This window comes from Lissotriton helveticus, chromosome 7, assembly GCF_964261635.1.
Source record: "Lissotriton helveticus chromosome 7, aLisHel1.1, whole genome shotgun sequence".
In the NCBI taxonomy this organism is placed as follows: domain Eukaryota; kingdom Metazoa; phylum Chordata; class Amphibia; order Caudata; family Salamandridae; genus Lissotriton; species Lissotriton helveticus.
The window spans coordinates 1,909,009,246-1,909,030,836 of NC_136068.1; the positions used below are offsets into that span (position 1 = coordinate 1,909,009,246).

The 21,591-nt window shown below is 43.7% G+C and overlaps 1 gene segment (V, D, J or C); it reads left to right on the forward strand.

Moving 5' to 3' along the window:
• The window catches only part of LOC144769919 (T cell receptor beta constant 2-like), a 59,980-nt gene that overhangs the window by 19,487 nt on the left and 18,902 nt on the right, over positions 1-21,591 (forward strand). Inside the window, 4 exon segments of the C gene segment in view lie at positions 1,540-1,878; positions 2,981-2,998; positions 4,810-4,916; positions 15,021-15,102. Coding sequence covers positions 1,746-1,878; positions 2,981-2,998; positions 4,810-4,916; positions 15,021-15,102 — 340 coding nt within the window.

Consider the following 21,591-nt stretch of genomic DNA (forward strand, 5'->3'; position numbering starts at 1 on the left):
CAACCCTGTCGAAGGCGTCCTTCCACAGTGTGGACCTGTTAGGTCCAACGGAACACGCCTATTTAGCCTTGTTGCTATTGAAATGGGGTCCGAAATGAAAATGCATGAAAGAGTTCCCTAAAACAGAACCATTTGTCCAGCTATGCAACAGATAAAATACAAAGAACACTTTGAAGAAGCAAAACAAAAAGTGCCAGAATGATTCACAGCAAAAATAGATTTTTGTTTGTTAGACTTCCCATCTGTCCAGTCCAATGTATATTTGCCAAGATACCCATCTCATGCATCTCATCTATAGTCACTTCAGGCTTTTAGCAAGCAAGACTTTTTCTAATTGTACCTGTAGGCTTTGCTTTTACCTTTAAATAGACTTAAGTCTCCCAAGACTCACAATGCTGCTGGCCAAAAACCCATGGCTCTATGAAGGGGGACCAACATAAACCGGCACGCTGACTCTAGCAATCACCAGTTTCAGAACCTAATTTAGGTGACCCACCCATCACTCTTTTTGTCTCTCCAATTGTCTAAAGTTATAGTTTCATCTTGGTTTAATAAGGCTGAGGATTGCCGACAAACTCTAGAAGCCGCTCTGACCTTATATGAAATATAGCCTGCATATTAAGGTCAGTTGTTTTGATAGTAAGGTCACAGTGGCTGGAGGAGCAGGTAATTAAAGCAGACCCACCTCCCTCCCCCATCCCCAGGGAAAGATGTTGGCTTTCAAAAATCAAAGATAAGAGGAAACCCTCCAAAGCAGAAGGTCCAGAGGAAGAAGATTCAGGTGAAGTAAGCACAAACCATCTCTGGCAGGATGACAGAGCTGGAAAGGGTTCACTGGACTCAAGCAGAAGCCTGAAGCTCACAAAAAGAGACCAAATGAACAATGGGGGTGGAACAACATGCTGAAGAGAACTGCAACCCTGGTGCTGCACATTTATTGATAAACATGAAACCTTATATAGTACAAAACAGAAAACAAGCTAGAAGGAATTAAGATGAATGGCATGAAAGGCACAGCCATCTTGGATCGGTTGCCTTCAATAGACTATACTGAGAAGCTGTCTGTCTCTCTGCACAGGCTCAGAGCCTGCACTGTCTGCCTCTTGGAACTTCAAACAAGCCACCTGTTGCAGACAGAAAGCATGCCCAGTTCCAAGGTAGATTAGATGAGTAGGTTTATTAGGTAAGATGTTATGAAGAGCCCCACCGGAAGCAGCCTTCGTGCAGCTCAGCCCAACCTCCAACTGACTCCCTCAATCATCCAACATTCAGAGCCACCTCACACACCAACACTCCACACCACAGTCACACTGGCTGAGCAGCAGGTATAACACTACCACATCAGGAAAACCCGGCACTGCCCACTGCTCCCTGTGGTGGGCCGTGCTGGAGAAACAGGACTCCACAGTATTAAGTCAGAAGAGGTCTGTAGTCACATGGAAGCCACCTTCTGATTGTTTGTCTGCAGAAGACCAAGTAATGAACCCACAGCATGATGATTGTACCTGTGGGTAAAGATGCTCTTGTTTCTTTTTTTAGAAAAAGATGTACCCATCAGAGAGCCAAAGGTGGTGCTGTTCAACCCTTCTGAGCAGGAGATCAGACAAAAGAAAAAGGCCACTCTAGTGTGCCTGGCATCCAACTTCTACCCAGGGTTTGCCACCATCACCTGGTCTGTGAATGGAGAGAATAGGACTGAAGGAGTGCAGACGGACGATGACCCTACAAGAGATGTAGGGAGCCAGATGTACTCAATGGCCAGCCGCCTCCGACTGTCCAAGAGGGAATGGTCCAGCTCATGGAAGACATTCCAGTGCACGGTGCACATCTACCACCCCGAAGAGAAGGACATACGGAGAGAGACCAGGGGGCGGGAAGGTAAGTCACGACTCCCACAATGCCAGGTAGAGTCTCACATGGCCAGAGAGCTTTGTGGTAAATAAGCATAATTAACAACATATATCACCTACAGGCAGGGCTACTGGAATTACACAGCAGGAGAGGGCCAAATTATGCAGCAGGGTTGCGTATATTATGCAGTAAGAAAAGGTAAGTTAGGCGGGGTAATGCGGCACATTTTTTAATAGTATTACTTCATTACTTTGTATTTTTTATGCACTTGTTCATACTGTCTGGGCTTTGGGTACAACTCATTAGTACCAGTTTAAAATATACATATAGCAATAAGCAACAGAAAGGTGCCCAGTGAACCTTGGTAAACGGCCTTCCACTGCGCGGCAACTTGTGCCACTAAAATTTTACGAACTTTTCAAACGTTTGAGCTAGAAACAACATTTTTTTGTTAAAATCTGCAGGTTATGCATCAGATGATGGATTATGTGCCAAATGCAGCAAATCAATAATTATGTGGAAATCACTGCACAATCGCATAATTCCAGTGGCCCTGCCTATGGGATAACAATATGATCCCTTTTATAATGGAGTGCGTGCAAGCAAGGGCAACAGTGCAGACTATAATATTTATCAGTTGCCATGCACTAGCATCACTTATTTCAATTTCTTTTCCCCTCTCTTGCCTTTGACATGTGTTTACAGTTTTGTGTTGGTTAAAGGCTATTAGCCAATAGTTAAAAACAAATTCTGAGAATGTCAGATCCCAGAAAAGACTCTCTTAGAGCCAACTGGTGTCTGCATTGAATAGTCCTGACTTCGAAGGTCAAAGGGTGTAACCTGGTTGTCAAAGTGTTTTTAATCCTCTTAGTGTTTTTGAAAACATCTAATGAAAAATTGTCAAAAACTAAACTCTCCATTAACATGCAGGTGTATACTTTTCTGGTTAGTTTATAAATAAAACTCTGCGCTGACGTGGGACAGCGAGGCGAGCTGTCCTATCCAAATCTGCCATTTCAAACAATCATATATCTTAAAATGAGTCAAAAGACATAGGGGGAAATTTGAGTTGGCATACTAAATTGCTTTATCTTATATCATAATATTTATACCTGTCTTTTTATTTCAGAATGTGGACTCACAGAAGGTAAGTCTGTCATTTAAAGTGAGTATTATTTATTCATTGACATCACAAATTACAAAAGCTTGGTGTTTGTTTTCAGATAAACATAATTTTAGTGAAGCAGAAGTCAAATGTACATTTTCGTTTCTTCATTTTGTTTTGAGGGGGGGTATTTTTCGGAGGAGCGAAAGAGAGCGGGCGAGAACCAGGTTCGAATCCTGGCCTTGGTGCTTGACTCAACGCCGTGTGATTCTGGGCATATCGCTTAGTTTCCTTAGGCCGAAAATGTAATGTGTTTGTAATGTATCTGCCTAATTCCGATTTGATGTATACAATCTTGTAGATTGTTTCCTAAAACATCATGTGTAACTTTACTACTTTTAGGTATTCACAAAGGTAAAATTAGACCAAAAGTCTAAGGGGCTCATTTACAAGCCCTATGCAGCAGCAAATTGTCACTTTTGTGATGTTGCGGTGGTGCACAGGGCTTAGCCATATCTACAAGGCCAGGTAAAGCCACCACTTTGTGGCTTTTCATGGCCTTGTAGATATGGAGTGAGGCAAAGCAGAGAAAGTCGCTGTATTGCCTGACAGTGCGATGGGGAGTAGTGCCATGAGTGCTACGGTCAGTGTTCCCAGGTAACACCCACACCATTGACAAAGTCCCAGATTTGGGTTGTAAACTGGGAATGCCTCAAAAACCTTTGCCTCCCCAGGAAAGGAATAGGGGAGGCGCAGCAAGGAGAAACTACATTATTTCTTCTCATTTCTTCATCTTTCTATGTTCGCTGCATTCTGCTGCACACATAGAAATAGAAATAGAAATAAAAAATCACCTCCATTGATTGTTTCATGCAGGAAGGTGCCCCTCCCTCCACAAAAACAATCTTCCCTAGAATATAGACACCCTCACGCCATGGTGCAAGGGTGCCTGTGCTAGTGCATGGCATTGAGCTCCAGCACAGGGAAAGAGGACATGAATGCAACATATCTGATAGATACAGCACATTCCTGCCCTTTTCTTTTGCCATACGGCAGTGCAGCAGGAAGGATTGCAGTGCAGCACTTTGGCAAATAATTGTAAATGGATGCCCACAGTTTAAGAATTTCGGTATTCACAAGAGGCATTTCTGAAGTGTTTTTGATGTCTGCACTAGAGGTTGAATCTCTGCCCCTGAGTATGGAGATTCCACTCCAGGTGTGGAGAGTACACTCAGAGTGAGGAGTGTCCTCTCCGTACCTGGAGTGGAATCCATGCACTCAGGGCAGCGAATCCACCCTGAGTGCAGAAGTAAAGATACTAGTCGTAAATGCCTTTTGTGAATACTGAAAGTCATAAACGTAGACTTTTGGCATAAGTTTACCTTTGTGAATACCTAAAAGTAGTAACTACACAAAAGTGTAAGTTTACCTTTGTGAATAGGCCCTCTGTTGACTTAAGAAAGAACATCACCAGTATTATGGTCGGGCTATTTGGCCATTGAGGGTTTGCTTTTAAAATGTATGTCTGCTTCTTTTTTGAGCGTTAACAAACATTAGAAATAGTTCTATTAAGAAGATGAATGACACATGCTATGCATTAAAAATAATAGTACCCATTCACAAATGTAAACTTATCGTTTGGGCAAGTGCGGATGGACATAAAGGTAAAATGCCCCTTGTGCATTCCCAAAGTCGTAAACTTAGACATTTGGTCTAAGATAAGAAAAAAAAACTCTAATTTTACCTTTGTGAATCAGGCCCTATAAGTGTAGCTCATTATGAGCCTTTGCTACCCAATTAGGAAGTTACAGTACTGTTAATTTTGAATACAAATATTGTATTTTATATTTCAGATTCTTACAAAAGACAAGCTACCTCAGCAAAAATAACATACATTTTGCTTCTCTGCAAAGTAGCCCTGCATGGCCTTGTGGTGACTGTCCTTGCTTGGACATTCAAGGTAAGAGATATTTATCAATCACATGTTCAATGCTCTTTTTGGAGCCAGATTGCACAAACCTTGCCCTATATAAAATAAATTAAGCAATTATTGACTTGCACTGTTTTCCTGATTGGATAATAAGTAATGGAACAAACAGGATTTATCAGTCACATGAAATGATTATGAACCAAAGGATGCATCATATATTTTTGCTACTGCTAATTAGCTTTTAGTGCAAAGGGATGCTGTTTGCTTATTTTTTACATTGTACTACTTTTTGTGCAGCAGGTCAGCAGTGACCTCACAATCAGAATTAAAGGTCACTGAACTTAATTCTTAAAAACTGTTAGAAATCTGCCACCCCAATTTTCCAACCTCACAAGGGTGCCTGGTTCTAAGCATTCTGAGTTTTCAAATCATCTGTGGAGAACAGACCTTATTTGGACCAGGTAAAACATTTGATGCCAACAATCTGAAGATTTAAAAAAAAATCTGTGTCTTTCCAGTATATATGGGTATACCTAATTGTGTAAAAAATACAGAACAACTGCACTTGCTACCTTTTTTTTTTCTTCCCCACAGGGAAATCCTTTTTCTCCATGGAGAAACAGCCTCTACTACAGAAATATACATTTTCTGGCCATTCCCTTTATTTTCCCTTCCAATTCTTGAAAATAATTTACCCCTGTTATTTACAGGAGTAAATCCTAAGATATTTCAAGGGTGGAAATAATAATAATAATAATAAAGGGGGTCTTATAATGCGCGGACTTAGCCCAATGGAAAGGGGTTGGTAAATGCTTTATACCACAAACGTAAATGTGAATGTTACTCACACAGAAAGAAGCATCATTGCTAGAAACCGGGTTATTAGTTGAGAGGGGTGACAGTCCCACTCAAGTAAGAAACAACATTATTATCAGGGTAAACTACAAAAGTCACTAAATAAACATTTGCTTAATCCTCTATTAGCTTGGTCCAAAAGTAGTCAGCCTTAACTGAGAGGCAACATTTAACTTATGTATGCAGCATTCAAACAGCAATAATATAAAAACAAACTAGAAAAACAACAAAAATCCTATAGGTAGAACCAGAGTTATGCTTTTTTTAAAGTTTTAGGTAAAAACAGTGCCAAGAAATATCAAGCACCAATCGTGGTCATCTGTTCACACTAGACCAGGACAAAGTCAAATGTTCAGGATGACCGTGAAGGAGTGTGGGTAGGATACAGAGAATCAGTTCATCTTGGTGAAAGTTTACCTTCTAGCTTATTTAGCTCCAAGTGGGAAGCCTCTGTCTGAACTTCACGCTGGCAGGGAACCGGGATGGGTCCTTGTTGCCACAAAGATCTGATCACTTGTCAGTGGTTCACATTGGCAGGAAATATGGGGAAGTCGTGGTTGATGCAATGACAACCATATGGGTGAAGTCTGTAGCTGGAGATTTTGCATTGACGGTCGTCATGCGTTTGCCTCAGTGATTTCGACTCGCTTTCACAAGGATCCCGGGGATGGTTCTTTTCAATGCAAAGAACCAACAACATCTGGATTTTCCCCTGGAGTCTATTTCTTTCAGTTTTGAATTTGGAGGAGTATACTCTGACACCAGCTAAGGGTCCTGGGCCTGCTTTGGCATCTCCTGGGTCTCAGGCTCATTCCAACAGACCACATCAGCAGGGTCCAGCAGGTTCCACTTGTTATAACCAGCTTGCCAGCTGCAGGAGGAAAACCTCTGGAAACTTCTTATTTTGCTGTAACTCAAACAGGAAATCAGCCCAGTGGCCGTTGGGATCACTCATTGGATCCTGAGGTTAAGGCAAGCAAGTCCAGTCTATCTTCAGGTTTCACACAGCAGGTTACTCCACCTTCTGAGTCACCACAGCATGAGGGGAGCTCTGATAAGGGGTTTGGAGGGTGCCCCTTTTATATCCAAAGCCAGCGTGTGTGTGGGGTTTCCTTTGTCTAACCCTAAACTGGCTCTGGGCAGTTCTTTCCCTTTCCCTAAGTATAGCTCCAAGATGTTTAGGGTAACAAAGGACAGAGAGACCTGGTGTTGGTTGTGTTTTCTATTGAGAGGACAGGCAGATTTAGAAAGAAGGAAAGGGTGGTCCAACCCTCAGGCTCCCCATTGAAACTCAGGAAAGGCTACCCACAGCCTCCAGGCCATCGTACTGGGAGAGGAATACCCTTTCCTACAATAAGGTATTTTTGTCTCCTGTCTGAAAGCAATACACATCACGAAACAGGTAGCAAATAATAGTAATGTGATCCTGGGCATTGACAGGAAGGAACATTTAGTTTTTCAGAAAGAGGGCAAATTTATGAAAATTACATTTTCAGAATAGTTACTTAAAATCCGATTTTATCACTAAAGATTTTAAATGACAATTGAAAGGAGTGAGAGAAATATTTCTCCATCCTCTCCTAAACTGAAGCTATTACTTATTTAATGTAATAAGATAATTGAGTATTATTCCAGGGGAGAGATAGCCATGCTGCAGTGAAAAATGACTTTGTTTTTTTCCGCTGCAATGAAACGTAAAACCTAAGTGCACATGTCCTAGTTTTTTACATACCATGCACCCTACCCATTTAACTTTTAGGGCCTACCCTTGGGGTGATTTATAAGTAAGCTTTAGACCTGGCAAAAGTTTTATTTTGCCTGGTTGAACTGGCAGTTTAACCCTTCACTACAGAATGGAGTGGTAGGCCTGAAACAGGTTTTACAACTCTGCTTTACTGGGTGTCACAGTAAGTGTGGGGTGTAAGAGTATCTCTCTTGCTTCACCTTGTTAAGACTAGATATTTTCATACTCTATATTGATACCTTGTTTTTACCATACAGGCTTCCTTTAAATATGTCCATAGTCCTGAAGAAGACCTGTGGACATGTTTATCACTTACACTCTTTGAATAGAGGTCAAAACGTCAACGTACAGATCAGGCATTCTGTACAAGCACTCCACATATAATAAGGCTATACGTGTTAATATATCACTTCCGATGCCAAATAACGTTTTTCTTCTATGAGTATTGTAAATGTTAAATGTTTGGTTTATGTTGATTATATGGCACTTAATCATTTATTTAATTATATATGTTGTTGAACTGTCGTGTGCTTTTATATATTTGTTTATGTAGTTTGCTTTACGATCTATGACTGATAAAATCAGTCTTATGTGTTTTTGTTTTTTTAATGTGTCTGTATGGTATTCAATGTTGACTATATATCATTGATTGGTTTTCCTTGTAATAAGTACAAAACAAAAGTTTAAAAGTAATTCTGATTTACCCAACAAAACCATTCATCAGTATGTACTGGTTCAGTTATTAGCTGGGTAATACAAATATGTATTCATCCGAATACAGTCTAATGAGCTGAGATGCCATTTCTTTTATTCTTGTCAAAGTGATAGTTGACTTAGGTTAGAGCACTCCAAAAATATGTTGTATTTTTGCCTGCAAAAATACAGTCAGAAAACACAGCAGCAGACCAATGTGTCCTGTCCATTTGAAACAGACATCTGAATACAGCCTCTTAAAGGCTCAGAGGATTCAGCCTCTCCACCTCACCAAACCTATTGAGCTTTTCCTGCTGTGTATGTCAAACAGTTGCTGTTGCATCCACGGCCACAGCAGTAAATGACAAACATGGAACCCAGGAGCTGTAAAAGTGGACAGCAGGCAGCCAATGGTTCTCCTTAGATTCTGCCAAACTAACTGCTTTTCTTTTCTTGGTAAAAGTGAGGCCAACACAGGAGCTGAAGAGAATCCCCCCTCCCTCCTTCCACTGGTCTAGTAAAGATTGGGAAGAGGTTGAGGGTAAGCTTAATGTGTACCATTGCCCACAGCCTCCATCACACTCTGTTTTCCCACCATGATCTAAATAACCTTAGGGAATGTTGGGAGAGAGACTCGGAGGCTGTGGAATAGGGCATTGCAATGTTGACAGCAGTGGGCCTACACCAATGTCTATAGCCAATTAGAACATTGGAATGTTGGGAGCTCCATTGCAGACAATGGAGTGCTCCCTGCTTCTACCGGCCAGTAAAGGCCCGCAGAGCAACATTCCAATGTTCTACAAAGGCTTCTCGAAGCTTGAGGGGATTCATATCTGCCCTCTAGTTGCAGAATGTTCTAATAGCCTTATAGCCCTTCGTAGCAGGGCTATACCGGCTACTAAAGTCCCGCTGTCTCGTTCAAGTCCCTCGCCTTAAGCTCAGCCCTTTAACGATTCAGCGGGCCTTTAATAGCCGGTATAGCCCGCTACGGCGGGCTATAAGGCTATATTACTAATTCATTGCCTTCTATGGGACAGTCAACTTTCCAATATTCGACTTTTTCATAAACACAGGAATTGTCTCCACAACAGGTCTTGATTTGTCTATATTAGAAAGCAAGACTGGCGCTATGTCTGTTATTTAGAGTTAGAACTCTCTGGCAAGAGGTTGCAAATCCAAGAGATCACGACTGAGCAGCACATACCAACAAGCATGCTCTGATTAATGTTTTACCAATTAGCATGTGGCAAATATTCAGCCACCTAACCCTCAGTCTATCTACAAATGAATTACTGAAACTGAAGTGTACTTTATTAAAATAGAACTTACATTTAATGTTTGCAAAGTGTAATATCAATGACATTGCAAATATGCACTGAGCATTATCTTGCATAAAGTGGAGAACATCACTCAGGTATTTTGGGGTCTATTATGATGTCGGGTGGATCGCCACCGACCACATGGCGGTGGCCATCCACCCGACATCATCCCCCGCCCGCCTCCCATTTCCCCCACCATATTATGATGACGTGGGGTACCGTGGCAGACAAGAAGACCGTCCACCGATTTTCTGCCCGGTCGACCAGTCGCCCGGGCAGAAAAAGGTTTAATATGGTGGCGGTGTCTGCTAGACACTGCCATCCATATTACAGTGTAAGCGTGAAGCAGCCTTTCGTTGTCGGCAACAAGGCATGCGGATTCCTCGGTGGGGGCCCATTGTGGGCCCCCAGGAAGTTGGGTGTGTGGGGGGCACATGCACAGGTGCATTTTTTGCATTGCAGCAGATGCTGCTGACAGCACCGCCCATCGCAATGCAAACAATGCGTAATGCGCTGCCAATGTGGCGGGCGCATCCTAATTGTACATGCGGGACCGCCGCACACATTGCGGGTGGTCCCATTTCCTGGGACGATGGCGGGTGGGCTTGTAATAGACCCCTAAGTTTCTAACTACAGAATTTGGAGACTTGAATTCAAATTGGTGTCCTCCTTCAGTAATTTAACAATCTCTGTTGTGTAACACTTGAGAAATTATCTCATCTTTCTAGTATTGAAATTATAAACTTGTATGCTCTGTCAATGTGATGTTTCAATCCAAATCATTTGTGTATGTATACATTATCCTCCCTTCCACTCATGCATTCTGTTCAGTGGCTTTGAATAGAGCTCGCCCACCATTGTTATGTTCGTCGGTGAGGGTATATATGTTGTAGACAGGCCTCTTTTAATTAAATAAAACATTTTTTAAAGTGCTTTATTTCTATTTGAAACTAGGGATGTACTATATTAAATACATTACAGCACATATTAATTATTGATATCTGTTTTTGAGTGTAGGTGAATGACAAGCATTTCAGCTAAGAGATGGTGGGACTGACAATCTCCAGGTGGACTTCCACATGTTGGGACGACACGTTTCGGCACTGGATTTGCGTTTTATTAACAAATGCACTTTCTTAAAAATATATATTATTTGATCCTTCGTTTCCATGTTGTGCCACAGATATATCTTTCTGTTTCCACTTGATATCATTCAGAGAATATACACATTATTATAACAGTCCCCATTATCAGCACGCTCGTGCACTCTTAACTGATTGTGACTTACATGGTAAAAGATACATTCACAGTATAATGCCATGTAATTAAATTGTAGGGTATAGTTCAATATACTGACTGCCTCCTATTTTGCTCTATTTCAATTGTAAGTATGTAACCTAAAATGTTGTTGCTTATGTAAAATCAACTTGCTTCTTCTGCTGTAAAATATTCTATTGAATTCATTAAGCTCATTTTACCTCTTGTAATTGCATTGTGTTATATGACCACCTCCCTCTAGGCCTTTATGTACAATGTCTCGTGTCCTGGACTTTTATGTGGTAGCTTCATGATCCCTGTATGCTGGAACCCTTTTTTAATTCTACTGAACTAATTAGATTAACTAACCCCAAAACAATGATTTGCAGGTGAAACGTTCAGGATTGGAGCGATGGAGTGGGTGATCACACTATGTGTTACTTCTTAATAGGTTGTTACAATGCCTTACATGTCTAGTATCCTGACTTTGACAAATGTTTTTTTAAAAACATTTGCAAATTGTGATTTTTTAATTTTGCTTGTATTGAAAACTCCATGTGGTCATTGAGGACTACTATCAAACGTCATTAATCTGCATATGCATTTGTGTAAATTACTGCTGTAATGAAGTTATAGCAGTAATAAGATGTCATAAGTTGTGGTGGTGCACCACAGATCAAAACCACAAAAAGCACAAACTCTCTTTCACACATACACACATGCGCACGCTCAGACACACACACACATACACGCACACACAACCACAAACACACACACACACAACCACACACACACACACACACACACACAGCCACACACACACAGCCACACACACACAGCCACACACACAACCACACACACAACCACACACACACGCGCAGACACACACAATGTGATATAAAGAATTGCTGCCATGTTTTTTCTTTGAAACTAATAGTGATTTGTATTTGGACAGGGTACTGTCCAGAGGTGTTTGCTTAAACTCCTTCTGCCCTACATATACAAAGTTGAGCAATTAATTTGTAACAGGAATCAAAACACATAATTATCTAACCTGGACCAGAGTATGTAAATGTCATTAGTCTCAGATAATTTTGCAGGTGTTCTGTACAATTTTCTGCTTGTCTTGGACAGTCATCTACATCAAACACGAGGTACAAAATATATTTTAGGCTTTTCAGGCATTGCAAAGAGCCTGTTTCTTAAGGCTGTAGAGTGAGCTTCTTTGAATGGATATTTCTTTGGGTTGGTGCTTTATTTTCAGATAGTACTGCTTAGAAACATTGAGCACACTTTGCCTCTGTATGTTCTGAGCTGTATAGTCTGAAAGCAAAGCATTATTTTAAAGAAATATCAGGTAAAGCTAATTAATGTTGTGCTCTGCCAGGGCATAAATCAGGCGCCCGGCTCTGAACCAGAATGTTCCATCGTGACATGGTGTTTGGTTTGTGCAAACAGAAATGCTAAATAATTGAAGCGAATTTGGCCAGAATTAGTTCACATTTTTCCCAAATCACAGCAATTTATAACACAAACTATAATGATTCGTTTCTGGGTTCCATGAACAACTGAAACCATCACTTATTTGATACAGGATTTTAATAGGTCAGACTCCGGGTATGCTGAGGAGTTGAAAGTCACACAACATATGCACCATATGGCGTGCACCACCCCCCAAATAAAATCTGAAGCAGAACAGGAAAAAGGAGTAAAGGAGTCTTTGCACAGAATGTAGGTTTGTTTGTGTGCTGTACCCTGCTTATGTGTAATTATCCGAAGTGGTAGGCTTCAGGTTCCAGTTTTCTTCCTCTAAAAAGGTGTGATGTGACTGCACTCCATCCAGCCAGCTCCCTCATTCAGGATTTGTGTAGCTTGGATTGAACAGCCCTTGAGTGCTTTCAGCCTCCCCCAGCACTGCTGGCCTTGTACTGGTGGGGGTACAAAAAATACTCCCTCATGACCTATATGTTATTACTTACAATTTCAATATACATTTCAAATATGGGCTATTCAACCAAGAATTCAATAACATATCACAACTTTTTTATTTTGACTTTTTTAAATTTTTTCTATAGTATTATTCTTTTATCTTTGTTCCTTTTCAACATTTATCAAAAATACATATTTCTATTGTTTGCAACAGTCTCTAATACAAATTATTTTTCACAATTATATTCTGCTCACAACCAGGTAGAGAACAAACCCACACATACCACACATTCATACATGTACATTACATCCATATCCCATCCACAACTCTATATAGCTATCCCAATGTACACGTTCAGTTGGTTTTAGTCTCTATGACCCTATACAGGGCTGCTGCTAAATAGTAGGATTTTGAAAGGACTTGGTCAATGTGTTTCGGTGGCGTAAAAAAACGTGAGAGCCACCTTCATCAGGACCCGCCAGATATCACACCAATGGTTCTCAACATCCTGGGATTTCTGTAATTGTATATGCTACTAGGGCAAAATAATTCCCAATATTGCGTTGGACAATGCCCACAGCAACACCATCTGCAGGAGTTAGCCTGAATCCAAAGGGCAGGGCCTTATTTCTGCTCCCTAACCAAAGAGTTGATCACTAGAAACCTGCTGCTGCGCATCAGAATCTTGGCTGTATAGTTTATATATATTCACAGTAATCTTCTTATCTTTCAAGTGCAGGTGTCCATCCTATTTCACAAAAGAGCACGGGTCAAAGCCTTGTCCTCCCTTCTCTTCATCGTACCACTTCTATTGTCGGCATATCCGTCCCCAAATAGCGTGCCTCAGAGATCTAATCACTCCCGCAGAAGATCGCCTTTTACTGGTGGGGGTACAGCAATGACTCGGTTACTTTACAACAGTCCAAGCTGGCCTGTCCCAGTGCATTGTTTCCTGGGCTCTCGTTCACGTGGGATCAATATTTCCACGCATTTTGATTAAATGCAACATGAGTGGCCCTCTTTGTAGAATTATAGGGTTTAAGCAGTGAAATATGTATACAGCAATATGACTCAGTACATCTTCAACAAACTGTCTGTGCTGCAAGGGAACATCAGGCCCAAGGAAGCAAGAACGTGAATCCAAACCTATGGATTACAATATCAATGTTTATGCCATAAATACAATATCACTGTATATGCCATAAATACAATATCACTGTATATGCCATAAATACAATATCACTGTATATGCCATAAATACAATATCAATGTATATGCAATAAATACAAATTAGCGTGTATGCAATAAATACAATGTCAAAGTATATGCCATAAATACAATATCATTGTATATGCCTTACATACAATATCACTGTATGTGCAATAAATACAAAATCAGCGTATATGCAATTAATACAATGTCTAAGTATATGCCATAAATACAATATCACTGTATATGCCATACATACAATATCTCTGTATATGCCATAAATACAAAATCAATGTATATGCAATAAATACAATATCAATGTATATATAATAAATACAATTGCAACGTATATGCCATGAATACAATATCACTGTATATGCCATGAATACAATATCAATGTATACGCATTAAATACAATATCAACTTATATGTCATAAATACAATATCAACGTATATTAAATAAATACAATATCAATGTATATTAAATAAATACAATATCAACGTTTATGCCACGGCAATGAAAAGAAACATGGACTAATAGACCGTTGATTCGGACAATTGTGCTGAAAAATGCATTTTCAAAGATTCCTTGCTACACTGCAAATGCAACGTTGGAATGAGACAGGCGTAATGTACTCCAAGGCAGATTTCAGAGAGAAAAACCCTGCTTGTGGCCCCTAAGATTCTTCAATGTGAGTTTACTTTACCTCACAAACTTAAACCCATGCATCTTGGTTTCAGTTAAATACATTGGAATTACATTTAAATGGGATGAACCTCATATGCAGATGTTAAGAGTATAACTGTCTCTTTCTTGGGATGGGGCGGCCTTGACCCACTCAAGACTTCTCTTCTTCAGAATCTTGGCCCCTTCCCTTAGGCAACAAGGTCAATAAAAGCCATATTACACGCTGTACATGTGTCTACCACTCATATATATATCCTTACTATTACATGCTCAACCTTTTCCTACTTGGCCACTTTTCAGGTTTTTGGAAAAGTTTTTGTTCACCTACTCAAAGCAATTTGTTTTGGAATTGGCTAATTGGCACCCTATAGTATAACATGTAAATGAGTAATTGGTGCCCTATATCATAGTATGATAGTGACTCCTGACCTGCTTGCAGGCCGAGACGCTCCACGACTGCCGCCCAGCTCCACCTGCTGACGCCTCGCCGCTGCTACCCAGCTGGCGAGTTCATGCCCACGGTGAGTGCTGCCACTGCTCCCTGCCGCGTCTTCAGCTGCCTCTGAGTGCACTGCTGTGCCCAGCGTAATTCGCTCTTTCCCACTGCATTTTCGGTTCTCCACCTGTTTCTAAGTGCGTTGCTGTGATTATCGTGTTTGTTTTTTTCCCCCACTGTATTCTCTGCTCCCCCACCTGTAATTCTCTCCCCCCCCCACTTCTTGCCTTCTGTATCCCGGTATTCAACTCGTTCCCAGTTAGCCCACATGTATTTTTTACTGTATTTTGCGCCGCATCTCACCCCCCCACCCCCTGCGTGCTTCTATATCCTGATTCCTTCCTGCCACCTCCTCCTGAGGCCACGCCCCCTCGCCGCCCCGATCCCGCCTCCCAGCAGCTCCTCCCTCCCTCTCCGCTTCAAATGGCGACCACCACCAGGACGCGCAGCGGGCGCGTCGATTGCACGCCTTTGGCGCGCCAAAGGCAAGCCCGTCTGCGCCCGTCCGTGCCTGGACCGCGCCCAGCACCAGAAACCCTGGACCCCGAGGCCGCCACAACACCAAACTGCACTACGACTCCAGCACCCTCCACACACTCAACAGCGGACGAGACCACTCCTGCTGCCAAGCCATCCCAAAGCACCCCCAAGGGCCCTTCATCTGCTGGAACTGCAGCTTCACCAGCATCCGGCCCGCCATACCATCAACAAGAGAACCCAACCACCACCGCTGCATCCTCCTCAACACCCGCACCGCTCGCAAGCACGCCATCGAACTCTGGGACCTCCTAGACTCAACCACCCCGGACGTCGCCTTCCTGATTGAGACCTGGCTGAACGCCACCTCGGCACCAGATATCGCCACAGCCATCCCAGAGGGCTACAAAATCTCCCACATAGACCGCACCAACGGAATGGGAGGGGGAATCGCCATCATCCACAAGGACACCCTCAGAGTCTCGACTAACACCGACGACACCCTCACCACCGCTGAGCACATGCACTTCCAGATCCACACCAACCCCAACACCACCCTCAGAGGAACACCCGTCTACAGACCACCCGGACCACGACCACAGTTCAGCGACGACATCGCCGACCTCATCAGCACCCACGCCCTCGCCTCCACGGATTACTTCCTCCTCGGGGACCTGAACTTCCACCTCGAGAACAACAACGACGCCAACTCCACCGCCCTGATCGACAACCTAGCCAACATCGGACTCAAACAGCTCGTGACGACACCCACCCCCACCATCAGACACACAGTGGACCCCATCTTCTCCGCGAGTCCCCATGTCACCTTCAACCACACCACCGAACCCCACTGGACCGACCACAGATGCGTCCACTTCACCTTCAGGAAACCCACCACACACAACCGCACCCACAAACTGCCGCGCCGTTGCTGGGGCAAGGTCACCAAGGACCAACTGACCACCACCCTCGCCCTGAGACCACCCGCCGACCCCACCGACCCTGACACTGCCGCCGACAGCCTCAATTAGTGGATTATCGACTGCGCCGACCCCCTCACCCCACCCAAGACCCGCGCAACCAATCACACCTACAAGAAAGCCGCATGGTTCACCAAAGACCTCCGGACCTCCAAGAGCACCTGTCGGCAGCTGGAGAAGAGCTGGCTCCACGACTGAACACCAGACAGCTACACAGCCCACAAGAACGCCACCCGCAACACCACCAACTCATCAGGACCGCCAAGAGGACCGCCTTCAAGGAAGGCCTAGACAGCAACACACACACACAACAGCAAAGAGCTCTTCAGCATTGTGAAAGAACTCTCCAACCCCAGCTCCAACACCAACGACATCCCACCTTCACAAGACCTGTGCGACTCACTGGCCACCTTCTTTCATCGCAAGATCACCGACATCCACGACAGCTTCAACTCCGACTCCCCCACTTCCTCCGCCGATACCACCACCGCCCTTGCGTCCCCACCCGCATCAGCTGCCTGACCACCTGGTCCAACGTCAGCGACGAAGACACCATCAAGACCATGAACTCCCTCCACTCCGGATCCCCATCTGACTCATGCCCTCACCACGTTTTCAACAAAGCCAGCACAGCCATCGCACCCCATCTCCGGAAAACAATCAACATCTCCTTCCAGACAGCAACCTTCCCGGAGAGCTGGAAGCACTCTCAGATCAACACCCTACTGAAGAAACCCAAGGCAGACCCCAAGGACCTCAAGAACTTCAGGCCCATCTCCTTGCTCACCTTCCCGGCGAAAGTCACTGAGAAGATCGTCTACAGACAACTGACCCGCTACTTCGAAGACAACAACATCCTGGACCCATCCCAATCCGGCTTCCGCAGCAATCACAGCACCGAGACCGCCCTCATCGCCGCCACCAACGACATCAGGATCCTGATGGACAAAGGAGAAACAGCCGCCCTCATCCGTCTGGACCTATCAGCAGCCTTCAACACGGTCTGCCATCGCACCCTGACGGCACGCCTCCATGACGCCGGAATCCAAGAGATGGCCCTGGCCTGGACCTCGTCCTTCCTCTACGGCAGAACCCAGAGCGTCCGCCTCCCACCCTTCCGCTCCAAGACCACCGAGATCATCTGCGGCGTCCCACAGGGATCTTCCCTCAGCCCAACGCTATTTAATAACTACATGGCACCACTCGCCCACGTCGCATGACAACATAACCTCAACATCATCTCCTACGCCAACGACACCCAGCTGATCATTTCCCTCACCGAAGACCCCCACACCGCCAAAGCCAACCTCCACAGAGGAATGAAGGCCGTCGTCGAATGGATGAAGAACAGCAGACTGAAGCTTAATTCAGACAAGACGGAGGTCCTCATCCTCGGCTCCACCCCGTCAGCCTGGGACGACTCCTGGTGGCCAACATCACTAGGAACAGCCCCAGAACCCACCGACCACGCACGCAACCTGGGGATCATCCTCGACTCCGCCCTCTCCATGACCAAGCAAGTCAATGCCATCTCCGCGTCCTGCTTCAACACCCTCCGAATGCTACACAGAATCTTCAAATTGATCCCCTCCATCACGAGAAAGACCGTCACACATGCCCTTGTCACCAGCAGACTAGACTACGGGAACACCCTCTATGCAGGAACAACATCCAAGCTCCTGAGACGGCTGCAACGCATCCAGAACGCCGCGGCACGACTGATCCTCAATGTCCCACGACGCAGCCACATCACACCTCACCTGAGAGACCTGCACTGGCTCCCTGTCGACAAGAGGATCACCTTCAAACTCATCACCCACGCACACAAGGCCCTCCATAACGCCCGACCAGTACACCTCAACGACAGACTCAGCTTCCACACCCCCACCTGCAACCTCCGTTCTGCCAACCTCGCTCTCGCCACAGTCCCTCGCATCTGGAAAACCATCGCCGGATCCTTCTCCCACCTCCCCGCCAAGACCTGGAACACTCTCCCTACCAACCTACAACAGACCGAGGACCTGCTGGCCTTCACAATACTGCTCAAGACCTGGCTCTTCGATCAGTAGCAGCCCCCCCCCCAGCGCCTTGAGACCCTCACGGGTAGGTAGCCGCGCTTTACAAATGTAATTGTTGTTGTTGTTGTTGTTGTATGCACTTGGTTGATTGGCATGCTGTTTTATAACATGCAATCAATTATTTGGTGCTCCTGATTATAATATGTAAAGGGATAATTCGTCATACTGTATTATAATATGCAAACTCTTCTTTGGCTGCTAAATTATAATATGCAAAATCATGATATGCAAATGGTAAACAGCACAATATATTATAAGATGCAGTTAAAGGGCCATAGTGGTATAATATGCAAACGGCTAGTTGACACACTATAGTCTAATATGCAAAACAAAAGCCTATGCGTTTGCCATAGGCAGTCTACCATCAGATCATTCATACAGGAGTATATCCACATATTTTGAAAGAAGCCATTGTTATTTCTATAAAAAATTACCCAAATGGGGTCCCTGATGATTAAAAACAATTAGGACCCTATTTTGCTTCTTCCTGACCTGGCAAAAATCTTTGAAAGATACATTAATCAGACTTTGACTGAGTTTATTTCCATAAAGAACCTGTTAGACCCTTCACAGGATAGTTTCTGTAGAGAACAAAGCACGGAATCAGCACTAGTTGCTGTGCCAGGAGGGCAGGGGTGGTAGAGCCATCATGGACATGCTTGATCTGTCGGCAGCATTTGATACGGTGCCCCCCTCGCGGCTGGTACAACGTTTGTGGCAGGCGGGAATGAGGGGCAACACACTGGATTTACCTTTCGCGCGGGGTCCCACAGGGATCCTTGCTTAGCCCGACTTTGTTTAATTTGTATGTCGCGCCATCGGCAACTCTGGTGAGGTCATTCGGCTTCCAAGTGTTGTCGTACGCTGACGGTACTGAGATTATTGTCTCTATATCTGACAATATGATTTCATTGGTAGAAACCTTTAAACTCTGCATTGTGAACATTGGGACCTGGATGAAGGAAAACATGCAGAAAATGAACTCTTTATTCAAAGTTTTTATTCTTGTGGAACAAAGAACGACAGTAGTCATTGCACTAATTACCTCTAGGCTTCTGTGATGCAGTTTACTTGATGATCAATAAAACCTCACTTAATAACCTTCAGATGATTCAAAACGCTGCTGCCCGTTTAATACGCACAATTTGCACATTTGCAATTTTTTCTGTTTGTATCTTTTATGTAACTCATGTAATCCTAAATCCTTATGTATCGCAACTGGTTCTTTTGTAAAGCGCTCTGACACCTTCGGGTAATGTTCGCGCTATATAAAATCGCATTAAATAAATAAATAAATAAATACATTTAAAAAACTGAACTTTCCCAAGCATCTGTCAGCGAGGGATGGCTGGTGCTCTCTTCACAGGCTGCTGGTGAGGAAGAAGGCGAGATTTAAAGCTCTATATATGGTTCATGGGGCCCTGCAGCAGCAGGGATCCCATCCCTTGAGGCTAGCTTTTCAATGGTGCTCTCCTAAAAGGGAGCTGAGATCCTCTTCCTTGAAAAAGGTGATTGTTGCAAGAGCTCGAGGAGTGAGCTGGGGTGGCCGCACCTTTTCTGTTGCGGCCTGCCTTAAGATGCTGTAATCTTGGCTGTGCCCCCTCCCATAATTGCTCTTCTTGTGGCTTGTTTTGTCTGATAGCAGCTCCTTGACTCATTAGGGGATAGAGCACTACACAAATGCAAAATTCAAATTTCAGATTCATACTTTTCACATGTTGGACTGATTGATAAATGCTCCTGACTTGCCTAAATGTAGTGTACCACATAGTAAACCGCCTGTGCACGTGCATGAGATCCATGAAAGATGCTATCTTCCTAACCCTTGCATGCACACTAGATGCAAACGCAGAGGCAAATGTCCGTTTTGTATTTCTATTATTTTTTATTGTAATGTTTTTCCTCTGCACGTCTTGTGCTCTTCCATCCTTCCAGCATCCGTGACCGCTTCCACTCTTCCAGCATAGCTTCTGCAGGGAACCAATTTAAATGTGCACATAAGGAAAGTGTATTGCACACATCTGTTAATACTCACAACGTTATATCTAAACGTGTGTTCCCTCTCATGGGTATTGCATTTCGTAACCTCCTACCTGACACTCTGATAGGTATACCTATCAGATGAATGAATACAGTATGCACTGATAAGTCTCTCTTGACATAGATGCGTTTGCATATACCTCACCCTTGGTGACTCATTTAATGTGATGTGGTCCTTCATGTACATTTGTCTTAAGCTTGGGTAAAATATTTCAAATCAGTCCCTCTGCATTTATCTAGATTACATTTCACTTCTCTTTGTCATATGACTGTTATTGAAACCAACTTAACAATGATTTAGTATTTTTCTCATTTTTAAAGATGCTATTTGTTGTATCAAATGTATCTTGTAAGACTGGCCACATTCACCCTGGTGTTGTTTGGTGAACAGGACCACGTTAAGTAAGTTTTCAAAAGGAAAGGGGGCACCTCGTGTTAATAGACAACCCCATGAGGGGACCTTGTAGCTCCAACATCTGTGTTAGCTTTCTGTGATTTTGGAAACAAACAAGACAAAAAGAACAGAACTTTCTGGAAATGTTGTAGCTATAAGTCAGAAGATCCACTGAAAATTCTGTCAAGGCACATGTAGGGATCTTAGAGGTATGCAAATAGATCTGTAGATCTCAACACCATTGGACTTAAAGAGACAGATTAAGGAAGACACATCTGTTTACTGGCCGCCATCCAGCTGGGGGAGAGCTGATGTCTTGGATACTACTCTCGATTGATCCCACTATCCAGGCGCGATTCCAAGGGTCAGGAAAGCGTGTTGCACTAAGGGTTTTCGAAGAGGCGGTATAGTTCAAACAAACTCATAGAGCCATCTGGAACAGTAAAAGAGTGGCGTAGGTGTACGAGAAGACGAGAGAGCACACCACGTCTAAAGGGAACCATCACAGAATCACTCAGCACTCCCACAGCGGGTGGCATTAGAGT